General features: G+C 42.6%; 1 protein-coding gene across 1 annotated transcript in view; it reads left to right on the forward strand.

Moving 5' to 3' along the window:
- The window catches only part of LOC124776227 (glutamate receptor ionotropic, kainate 2-like), a 276,490-nt gene that overhangs the window by 195,518 nt on the left and 68,253 nt on the right, over positions 1-12,719 (forward strand). Inside the window, exon 12 of the mRNA XM_047251084.1 lies at positions 6,788-6,926. Within this exon, the coding sequence (XP_047107040.1) occupies positions 6,788-6,926 (139 nt within the window). The remainder of the gene's footprint in view (positions 1-6,787; positions 6,927-12,719) is intronic.

The following is a 12,719-nucleotide window of genomic DNA, read 5'->3' on the forward strand; positions in this document are numbered from 1 at the left end:
TACACTGCTTTCCTTTGTTTTGGCATCTGCTACCAATTTTGTAAATTGCCTTTTGGGTTAACAATTAGCTCCGCTGCATACATCCGTGCGATGAATACTATTCTCCCAAATGAATTAAAAGACAGAATCACCACATACATTGACAACATTCTAATTGCATAATCTTCTTGGTCGGATCATAATTCTGTTCTTCGCGTGCTACAGCAAACTTTTCTTACAGAAGTTGTTGCCGTGGACTCTCATTTTGGCAATGCTTCCATTAAATTTCTAGGTCACGTAATTTCAGCTGACAGCATTGCGTCCGACCCTACAAACTACAAGCCATCCGTGACATTACAATTCAGCCTACCAAAAAACAACGTCGCATCTTCCTCGGCTTGCCGCTCAGGTTTAGCCGAGCGGTCTTAGCGCTGCAGTCCTGGACTGTGCGGCTGGTCCCGGCGGAGGTTCGAGTCCTCCCTCGGGCATGGATGTGTGTGTGTCTGTCCTTAGGATAATTTACTTTAAGTAGTGTGTAAGCTTAGGGACTGATGACCTTAGCAGTTAGGTCCCATAAGATTTCACACACATTTGAACATTCTTTTCTTCCTCGGCTTGATCAATTTCTTCGCCGTTTCATACACCACTCTGCACTAGATACGCCTAGATTGTCATCTTACTGGTAAAAGTTCTATCTGGTCGTAGGATGACCAAGCACAGTCCGAGTTTCTCAGTCTAAAAAATGCTTTACTTAACGCTCCATTTCTATCACATCCTGACACGACAAAGAATTTTTCGATTGCTACAGACAGCTCCAGGACCCCTCTTGGTGTCTATGTACTTCAGGAAATAGAGGAAAATGGTACAACTATTAAGAAAAACATCGCCTTTGCTAGTCGGGTGAAAGAAATTATCCTATCACTGAACTCGAAGCGTTAGTGTCGTTTGAGCTTTCACTAACTTTCGTCACTTTCTCTACGGCAGACACACAACAGCACACACAAATACACAGAGCTATTCAATTTCTTTTATCAGCTAAATTCACACATGACAGACTTAGTCGCTGGAAACTTTATTTGCAGGAATTTAATTTTATGACTGTCCACATCCCAGGAACCCAGAATACTGTAGCAGAAGCACTTCCACGCTCACTGTGCAGTAACTAGCAAGAAATCGCCGCTAATTTCTGTCAAACTAATTTCAGCCTTCTCTACATTAAACAGATAGCTTTCGAAAATTATATTTCAGCATCGTTAAAAGACATCGCCAGAGAGCAGAGCAAAGACGACGTCTGAAAGGGATCAAACTTCTGTGGCGTGACATAAGCCAGACAACAATCAGAACCTATTACATCGTGCACAATAATATTCTGTTTTAGTGTAACGTTGTTTAAAAAAGAAAACTTTACGATTACATTGAATGAATGTGTGAACTGTGGAATGGATACTAAACTCAAACTATCGTGTAGCGTGTTGTAAGTGCAAGTGGTGTGCTTACTCTGTGTTATTGTTAGCAAAAACTTTATACGAACAGTTTGGGTAATGTAACTCCCAATACCAATAAAGAAATACAATCACTGCAAAATACATTCAGCCCCTTAGGCACTGAATCCTCTGGCTCTGTTCGATACTGATAACTTTCGTCCATGTGCACATAACAAATAAATTAAATTATCTTACCTCTATAACAGCAAAGGTGGAACGCGATATATTCTGGTCTCTCAAAAAAATATAAATGTGCTACCTCCAGGCTGCGGTGTGCAATGGTGACTGTAATGCTTTGAAATGCACATTAAACTGTTTTGGGTAATTAATGAAAACATTTATGAAAAATCCAACTTCTTTGAAAAACGTCTGACCTGGACAGGGACGCGGTGCTGATTGTGGTGAGTTACTAACACTGAATTCTTTTAGCAAAATTATATTGCAAGTTAAGTATGTATTTTCGAAAACATCTTCAACTGAAGTTAGAGTGGTTAGAATACTATATCCCGCTAATTAATTGATCCATAAAAAATGAGATGTACACAGTATTATCTAATCTCAATAACACCAGCATAAATGCACCATCATCAAATTACATATAGTTCTGTTAACAAATCTTAGAAACATTTAAAAAATGAAATATCTAACTAGCCCTTTTATCAAATCAGTTTACATATATTCTGGGGTTACTCAACAATTACAAATTATCAGCCAACTCATCTACACTAACGCGCTGGCAAGACAAAAATCATAATTATTTAACATATTTACCTTGCTTCTGGGAAGACTACTGCTTACATATTCTCGTAATCCCTACATTAATCTAACACCACAAAAACTGCCTACTCCATCGTCTTTCGCTAACAGACAGCTGCCTACAACTATGCGCCAAGCGCTCTCTTACTCCAACGCTACAATCTCAGACCAGAAGCAGTATCTTTGGCTCTGCGGTCGTGCACAGTCAGTGGTCCACTTTATAAAGCCTGTCAGAGACATACCTCGTTTATATTATCATAGCTTTAGTTTAGTTTACATTAATATTCTTATCATATTCGGGAGACACATACAAGTGTAGATCCCTCTCAATTGAAATTTCGTGAGAAGATTCTGCCGCAACGAAAAACACCTTTGTTTTAATTATATCTACCCCAAATCCTATACCATTTCAGTGACACACTCTCCCTTGTTTCGCGATAATACAAAACGTGCTACCCTTCTTTGAACTTTCTCGATGTACTCTGTCAATCAAATCTGGTAAGGATCCCACACCGCATAGCAGTATTTTAAAAGAGGACGGACACACGTAGTGTAGGTAATCTCTTTAGCAGATCTATTACATTTCCTAAGTGTCCTGTCCATAAAACACAGTCTTTCGTTAGAATTACCCACAAGATTTTCTATATGTTCCTTCTAATTTAAGCTGATCGTAATTGTAGTTCCTAGGTATTTAACTAAATTTAGGGTCTTTAGATTTGACTGATTTATCGCGTAACAGAAGTTCAACGGATTCCTTTTAGCACTCATGTGGATGACCTCACACTTTTCGATATTTAGGGTGAATTACCAACTTTTGCACCATACAGATATTTTTCCCAATTTTTGCACCATACAGATATTTTTTCTAAATCTTTTGCAGTTTATTTTGATCTTCTGATGACTTTACTAGTCCATAAACGACAGCATTATCTGCAAACAGCCTAAGATGGCTGCTCAGATTGCCTCCTAAATCGTTTATATAGATAAGGAACAGCAAAGGGCCTCTACCACTACCACAGAACGCCAGAAATCACTTCTGTTTTACTCGATGACATTCCGTCAATCATTGATAGGAAGTCACGAATCCAGTCACATAACTGCGACTATATTCCGTAAACATGCAATGTCACTACAAGGCGCTTGGGTGGTACAGTGTCAAAAGCGGTTCAGACTGAGTAATTGTGCTTCGCAGCGTTTAGCGTTCACTGTTTGACCCTGTTGCCACGACTCACGGTATATCACGCCGTCCAGGACGCATTTTGTCACTTATCTCAAAATCGTTGTCTTTGAGTCACCTCTGCCCGTTATTTCCGACAGAGCATCTTCTGCATACGCCTCCATTGGCAAATAATGACTTTCCACAGAATATTTCTTGATATGAAAGAAGAAGAATAACACTTCCCGTAACTACAAAACGTTATACGCTCAAGGCACTAAAGTAGTATGTTCTTTTCATTCCACCCGAGATTCGCACACTGTTTTGCAATCCGAATGTTTCTTATGTGAAACATGTCTCGTGTCACTGTTTGTTTCGCTGCGCTAGGACAACTACTGGCTCTCTTCGCCGTGAATTAATTCAAACTCTTAATACTTTTACACAATGACAGAGTAAATTGATGCAAATCAGTTTGATTTCAGATGAAAAGCTTATACATTCGACACATCTGGCTTCTCCTCAATGAGAAAATGAAGGTTTGGAGAGCGTCATTTTTACGTAGTCTGATAATTTGATGATGAGAAATCGCAATCAGTCATGCAAAGAATTGTCAGACATAACAACACGCTGGCGCGTATAGAGGGTGGTCCATTGATCGTGACCGGGCCAAATATCTCACGAAATAAGCGTCAAACGAAAAAACTACAAAGACGAAACTTGTCTAGCTTGAAGGGGGAAACCAGATGGGGCTATGGTTGGCCCGCTAGATGGCGCTGCCATAGGTCAAACGGATATCAACTGTGTTTTTTTAAATAGGAACCCCCATTTTTATTACATATTCGTGTAGTACGTAAAGAAATATGAATGTTTTAGTTGGGCCACTTTGTTCGCTTTGTGATAGATGGCGCTGTAATAGTCACAAACATATGGCTCACAATTTTAGACGAACAGTTGGTAACAGGAATTTTTTTTTAAATTAAAATGTAGAACGTAGGTACGTTTGAACATTTTATATCGGTTGATCCAATGTGATACAGGTACCTTTGTGAACTTATCATTTCTGAGAACGCATGCTGTTACAGCGTGATTACCTGTAAATACCATATTAATGCAATAAATGCTCAAAATGATGTCCGTCAACCTCAGTGCATTTGGCAATACGTGCAACGACATTCCTCTCAAGAGCGAGTAGTTCGCCTTCCTTAATGTTCGCACATGCATTGACAATTCGCTGACACATGATGTCAGGCGTTGTCGATGGACCACGATAGCAAATATCTTTCAACTTTCCCCACAGAAAGAAATCCGGGGACGTCACATCCGGTGAACGTGCGGGCCATCCACGACCAATCCACCTGTCATGAAATATGCTGTTCAGTACCGCTTCAACCGCACGCGAGCTATGTGGCGGACATCCATCATGTTGGAAGTACATCGCCATTCTGTCATGCAGTGAAACATGTTGTAGTAACATCGGTAGAACATGTAGGAAATCAGCATACACTGCACCATTTAGATTGAGATCGATGAAATGGGGGCCAATTATCCTTCCTCCCTTAATGCTGCACCATACATTAACACGCCAACGTCGCTGATGTTCCACTTTTCGCAGCCATCGTGGATTTTCCGTTGCCCAATAGTGCATATTATGCCGGTTTACGTTATCGCTGTTGGTAAATGACGATTCGTCGCTAAATAGAACGCGTGCAAAAAATCTGACATCGTCCCGTAATTTCTCTTGCGCCCAGTGGCAGAACTGTACACGACGTTCAAAGTCGTCGCAATGCAATTCCTGGTGCATAGGAATACGGTACTGGTGCAACCGATGTTGATGTAGAATTCTCAACACCGACGTTTTTGAGATTCCCGATTCTCGCGCAATTTGTCTGCTACCGATGTGCGGATTAGCCGTGACAGTAGCTAAATACCCACTTGGTCATCATCATTTGTTGCAGGTCGTGGCTGACGTTTCACACGTGGCTGAACACTTCTTTTCCTTAAATAACGTAACTATCCGGCGAACGGTCCGGACACATGGATGATGTCGTCCAGGATATCGAGTAGCATGCCCTTTGGGCATTTTGATCACAATAGCCATATATCAACACGATATCGACCTATTCCGCAATTGGTAAACGGTCCATTTTAACACGGGTAATGTATCACGAAGCAAATACCGTCCGCACTGGCGGAATGTTACGTGATACCACGTACATATACGTTTGTGACTATTACAGCGCCATCTATCACAAAGCGAAAAAAGTGGTCCAACGAAAACATTCATATTTCTTTACGTACTACATGAATATGTAATAAAAATGTAGGTTCCTATTTAAAAAAAAACGCAGTTAATATCCGTTTGACCTATGGCTGCGCCACCTAGCGGGCAAACCATAGCGCCATCTGGTTTCCCCTTCAAGCTAGACGAGTTTCGTTCTTTGTAGTTTTTTCGTTTGATGCTTATTTCGTGAGATATTTGGCCCGGTCACTATCAATGGACCACCCTGTATTAGACAATTGTTTTCAAATTTTTGCATCCCTTAGATAAAAGCAAACACACACAATAGCTCCTAAACGAAGCGAGATGAGACAAACACTCATAATAACGTACCTACTTTTTCTTTGCCAGCCGGTGACACGGATCTAACATACTCGTATATTACTCTACCCTGGTGTATAAAAAATTCATTGTAAAATGTTATGAAAAATCATTAATTTATGCCACTATCTTGTGCACATCAGTACTTTATGTATCGAGACTACAGTTTGCGCCAGACCGGAATCTGGACACTGCTTGTTTTAAGCAACTGCTTTAATCTATTAACCCTTTCGAGCACGTTCCACAAGTGATTTATGATTGCAGTGACTGATTTTTTGTTCCCTTACTTCAGAGCACTGACACTAGCGTTTCTCCTACCGGGTATGTAGGAAGAGCGCCGCCGAGGGAATGGATACAGCGTAGGCACCGGTTGTACCAAAGACCCGAGGACGTTAATATTCGTGAAAACACTGAACTCAAAGAAAAGCGTGAAACTGAATTGAAATGGCTTCACTGTTTTAAGTGTTTTCATGGATGTTGCATCCCGTGGTCTGTGATACAGCGCGACGCCTCCACAAAAATCGTTCCTTCAGTGTTGTTTTTCTCACATTATTCACAGTAGGATACGTCAGCGACAGTGTTAAATCGGTCCAGTATTGCAATTACATAATCTTTTAAGGTTACCGCTCGCGACAGGCAAGAGATCCCAGTCCGAATGAGGTCTGGCACAAATTTTAAACTGTTATGGTGGATTAATATTATCGCAGAGACAGCGCCAATAAAGAGATTTTCTTCATTTTAATTGTTTATTGGATGTGGCACTTGAATAGATTTTCCTTCAGTCGGTGTTCCACTCTCATCTCAATGTTTCAGGAATAAGCATTCTCTACAAGCAACCAGAAAAGGCCGATCCTAATCTGTTTTCCTTCTTGGATCCTTTCACGATAGACGTTTGGATCTACATGGCAACAGCGTATCTTGGAGTCTCTGTTATATTCTTCATATTGGCAAGGTTAGTACACAAACAATTTTTGCACTATATAAAGGATAATGAATGTACCACGAGAAGTTTTACCAAACATCAGCCCTGTTAGCAAATTCTGAAAAAAATTTGAAATGCATAAATAAACTTCCTGTATTTTATGGTTGATTCTATAAAATTCACCACAGATTTTTTCATTAACATTTTGGAAAAAAATACTAAGCTCTATTTCTAAAAACTTGACTACGTTTGACGTAAAGCTCTCGAGTTTCCTCTCTGTGAAAAAAAGCAGCATATTATCCATAGCTGTTAAATGATTCATTACGTTCTTGTATTTTTATATATTATGTATGACACAATGACATGGGCGTTTCACTATGACCAACAAGTGGGTATCTTCAGACTGTCAATAAAATGGCTCTGAGCACTATGGGACTTAACATCTGAGGTCATCAGCCCCCTAGAACTTAGAACTACTTAAACCTAACTAACCTAAGGACATCACACACATCCATGCCCGAGGCAGGATTCGAACATGGGACCGTTGCGGTGGCGCGGTTCCACACTGAAACGCCTAGAACCGCTCGGCCACACCTGCCGGCAGACTGTCAATAGATGAAAAGAGGACAGTGTATGATATCTGCCAAGTAAACATCTACATATTGACAACAATTAACGCCATTCGAAACTATATGTTTTTAATTTATAAGCCGGCCGATGTGGCCGAGCGGTTCTAGGCGCTTCAGACTGGAACCGCGCGACCGCTACGGTCTCAGGTTCGAATCCTGCCTCGGGCATGGATGTGTGTGATGTCCTTAGGTTAGTTAGGTTTAAGTAGTTCTAAATTCTAGGGGATTGATGACCTCAGATGTTAAGTCCTATAGTACTCAGAGCCATTTGAACCATTTTTTTAATTTATGTTGGTACGTGAATGAAAGACAGAATTGTTTACATCATACAAAGAGCTGCCACTGCCCACCATGAATCTGAATGCCTCCTTGGGGCGTCGTAGGCGCGCTCGCGGTAAGGAAAATATGCAAGAGGAGCAAAGACGAACTGGAAGTTATTCTGGTGGAGATACGGGCCTCAGAGAGGGAAATCCACTGACATTAGCAACCTTAACAAACGGTAGATTGTCGTGGCCCGGGGCCAGGGAAAGAGCATCCGGTAAACAGCAAAGCAGGTGAGCAGTCAGCTTGCTGCAGTCGTGAGCGTCTAAGGAAACGACAATGAAACCACGACTAGCCGCTCCAGGTGGCGTGGAGGTCGCGAAGGCTTGCGCGATCTTTAAAGCAGGACAGGCGCGATCTATGGCAGATCCGACAACACAGTACAATATTAGTGCGGGCAGAAGTATTTTTGAGCACACCATTCCGGGCACACTGAACATGGTGCTCTGGGCAGACCACCCCTACGTGTTCCCATGTTGACTCGATGATATAATCAATTACGATTGCACCAGGCACGGGATCATTGCGATTGGACCTCGGATCAATGGAAACGTGTAGCCTCGTCTGATTACATTTCTTGTTAATTAAATTTCTTGTAACACAAGGTCGATGGTCGTGTCTGGATACGGCGTCATTCTCGCGAACTGCTGCTCGGAACAAGCACTTCGTCATAGGCGTAGGCTGCTTGGGGGCAGTATTATGCTATAAGGGACATTGATCTGGGCTTCCGTGGGACTTGTGATAGTACTTAAAGGCAACGTGGAAGTTCTGTACCAAGTGAACATTATCACGGACTACCTTCATCCCTTCATGGCTGATGTCTTTCGCAGCGACGATGCCATTTTGCAGCCGTATAACTGTCCATTTCACAAGGACAGAATCCTGCTACAATGGTTTGAGGAGCGTGATAGTGAACTCACACTGATGTCTTCGGCACCAAATTCGCGTGATTGGAACTCAGTGGAACACATGTCGGGCGCAATCTGGCACCCACAAACCACCGGACCGTAATTTATGGAAAGACCTGTCCATAGACACTTGGTGCCACATACATGCAGAAACCTATCAAGGGCTTACCGAAACCATTACACGCAAAATCGGTCCTGCATTGCGTTCCAAAAGTGGACCAACATACTATTAAACAGATAATGTTTTGGCTCATCAGCTCAAGTCTTCTTGAGGATTCGCTTCATAAGAGATTCTAAGATAAACAACTGCTCATGTAAAATTCTGTTCAATATCCCAAAAAAATATACATACACGGTGTGACTGGTACCGGCCAGGGTAGCCGAGAGCGCTAACGCGCTGCTTCCTGGACTCGGGTACGCGCACCGGCCCCGGATCGAATCCGCCTGGCGGATTGACGACGAGAGCCGATGTGCTGGCCAGCCTGGATGTGGTTTTTAGGCGGTTTTCCACATCCCGCTAGGTGAATACCGGGCTGGTCCCCACGTTCTGCCTCAGTTACACATCTCGCAGACATCTGAACACATTCGCACTATTTCATGGATTCCACTAGACACAGAGAGTTGGAGTACACTAATTCCGTCCTGGGGGGTACAGGGTGGCGGCAGGAAGGGCATCCGGTCACCCCTTACCATTAACATGCCAAATCCGATTAACCATGGCCGACCCTGCGTAACCGCGGGACAAGGCGCAAGCGATAGATAGATAGAACACGGTGTGAGTTGTACACGTGCAGATATTTCTATTGCTGGTTGAGGACGACGTCCTGAACAACATTATATCAATACTTACGTCATTTTCGGACTAATAATATATCAATTACAAGTCGTATGATTTTAGGATGATTAGTCCCTCCAAGGTCATGCGGCAAGAGCAAGATATTAATGATTATTTCCCTGTGGATAGCAGGTCGGGTGTTGAAGAGTGGACGTGTGTGTGCAGTACAGTTAGTCTATAGTGTCAGTCGTAGTCCACTTACTGGTGTAGTACGACCATCCAGAAAATATCGGGTTGTAGAGTTTGTGACGTGTTTATGGTTCAAATGGCTCTGAGCACTATGGAACTCAACATCTGAGGTCATCAGTCCCCCAGATTTGGAACTAATTAAACCTAAGGACATCACACACATCCATGCCCGAGGCAGGATCGAACCTGCAACCGTAGCAGCAGCACGTTTCCGCACTGGAGCGTCTAACACCGCTCGGCCACTGCGGCCGGCTGACGCGTTTATGTGAAGCCAAAACATTATGACTGCTGCCCACCGCGACGTTGGATGCCGCTGGTGGAACTGTGGGCACGGCGCAGCAAGAAAGGATGCGCTGCAAATGGGGAAATCCATTGAGATACGCTACTTTGGCAAAGGGAAGATACTTATTACTCAGAGACAGTGAACGAGTATCTCAAAAACGGCGAATCTGGTCGAGTGTCCACGGGCTACTGTCGTGAGTATCTACGGGAAGAGATAGAAGGACTGTGAAACTACCACCAGGCTCTAAATGGTTGGCCGTCCACGACTCTTCACAGAACGTGTGTTCGAAGAATTTTCTGCTCTGTGAAGCATGACAGATGGTGATCTGTGGCATCTCTGCCGAAAGGGCATAATGCTGGTGCATGCACAAGTGTTTTGGAGCACACCGTTCGTCTTAAATTGTTGAACATGAAGTTCCGCAGCAGACCACCCCCACATGTTGACCCAACGACATCGTAAATTAGAGTTGGAGTGGGAATAGGACCATTGGGCTTCGACCGTTGATCAACGGAAACGTATCGGCGCTTCGGGTAAATCGCATTTTTGCAGCCCCAGGACGATGGTCGTCTCCTCAAACGCCGTCAACGAAGTAAACGGCGTCTCGAAATGTGCATCGCGCCACGGATGCAGGATGGTGTGAGCAGTATTGTGCTATGGGAGACATTCTCCTCCGTTTTCGTGGGATCTGTGGTAGTAATGGGAATATGCTGACAGCTGCGAACAACCTGCATCAGTTCGTGCTTTATATCTTCCCCGACTATCTTTCAGCAGTACAACTGTCCGCGTCTCGGAGCCATAACCGTGCTATAATGGTTTGAGGAGCATTATAGTGAGCTCCCATTGATGTCTCAGTGAGTAAATTCGCCTGATGTAAATCCTATGGAGCCCATCTGGGTCGCTATCGGACGCCATCACTGCGAAAGCAAATCAGCGGTCCGTTACGTACGCGTATTTCATGATCTGTGCCTAGAGATCTAATGCCACCTCCACAACCTACGAACTAACTGTGGGATCCTTGATACGTAGAATCAGCGATGCATTTCGTTCCAAAGTTAGAAAAACAAGCTACTAATCAGATCATCATAATGTTTTGGCTCATCAGTGTATGTGTGCACATATTAATGTACCACATATAAAAATACATATACTTATTCCCGTTACATCCTGTATAACATCCGATGTAAAATAAAAATTTTGAAAAGTTTACTCACCAATACAGATACATTAATGGCCTTCATAATATAACCTACTTCAGTGCGAAGGCTATGCTAATTCGAAAACACTTCTCACATGACTAGCATCCGGGAGGAGGCACGTCTGTTGCCTACCTACGGGGGTAATGAAGCCACGAGCCACACAATCCTATCTACATCATCATCGTAATATGACATCACACGCCTCTTTTTAATAATGTCAGCTTGGTATTTTAGCGTCTGTTTAAATTAAGCAGCCAATCAAAATCTAGAATTTTAGCAGGCATTAATACAGGGAAGCCAATCACATTGTAGCTGTGGTATTACGTAAGCTTCAATTGAATTATGTAAACATTACATAAACTGGTCGTATCATACACACACACACACACACACACACACACACACACACACAGACACACACACACACTGCATAATGTTCGACCTCTGTATTTTATCTATCTCTATGTTTCTGTCACTATTGTACTACATTATCTTTAAATTTATTCTCACATGTGTGCACACAACACCTAAATGTGGTGTACAACATTTTCGCATCTGTCTCAGTATCACACCACCATAATCAGTAGCCGGCCGGAGTGGCGGGGCGGTTCTAGGCGCTACAGTCTGGAACCGCGCGACCGCTACGGTCGCAGGTTCGAATCCTGCCTCGGGCATGGATATGTGTGATGTCCTTAGGTTAGTTAGGTTTAAGTAGACTAAGTTCTAGGAGACTGATGACCTCAGAAGTTAAGTCCCATAGTGCTCAGAGCCATTACATAATCAGCAAACTTCATCTCTCTGATTTACACACCATAAAAATTCTTGTGTGAAATATTATACTACCCCCTCCCCTCTCTCTCTCTCTCTCTTCTGTTTAAGGACGCAACAATCAAAAAACAAGAAACTATAGATATATATGATATATCTGTAACGTATTTTTTACATCGTCATACATTAAATCACGTTGTCACACACTCATTAAAATCATAGTTAAGTTTAACATATTATCCTATCGCACAGTGGAAACGTTCGAATTAATACACATTGTGCTCAATCTTCAATTTTTTTTTTTTTTTTAATCATCTTCTGTAAACAGTAGGTTGTTACATTTTACTCTAATGTTTGAGATATCTCCATTAGATAACCAAGTTTTTTACAGCTGTATCTGCTTTAATAAAATCGAAATGACAGTGAATTTCATTTAGTGGGCAAATTTTGTACAGTATAGGTACCATATCCTTAATATAACAGTATACCTACCCTGTCCTGTAGCTTACATCATCAGACCCTGTAGCTGCCACCCCACCCCCCCGACCCCCCGCCCCACATTAGCTAATCTCCCTCCCCCGGTAGCTGACACCCACTGCACATATACACTGTCGCTCTTGTGTTACAATATGGTTTTAGGATCTAAGTTATGGCGCATACACTGTCAAGTTACTGCAGATACGCTGTCAGCTTC

Source organism: Schistocerca piceifrons, chromosome 2, assembly GCF_021461385.2.
Source record: "Schistocerca piceifrons isolate TAMUIC-IGC-003096 chromosome 2, iqSchPice1.1, whole genome shotgun sequence".
Lineage (NCBI taxonomy): Eukaryota > Metazoa > Arthropoda > Insecta > Orthoptera > Acrididae > Schistocerca > Schistocerca piceifrons.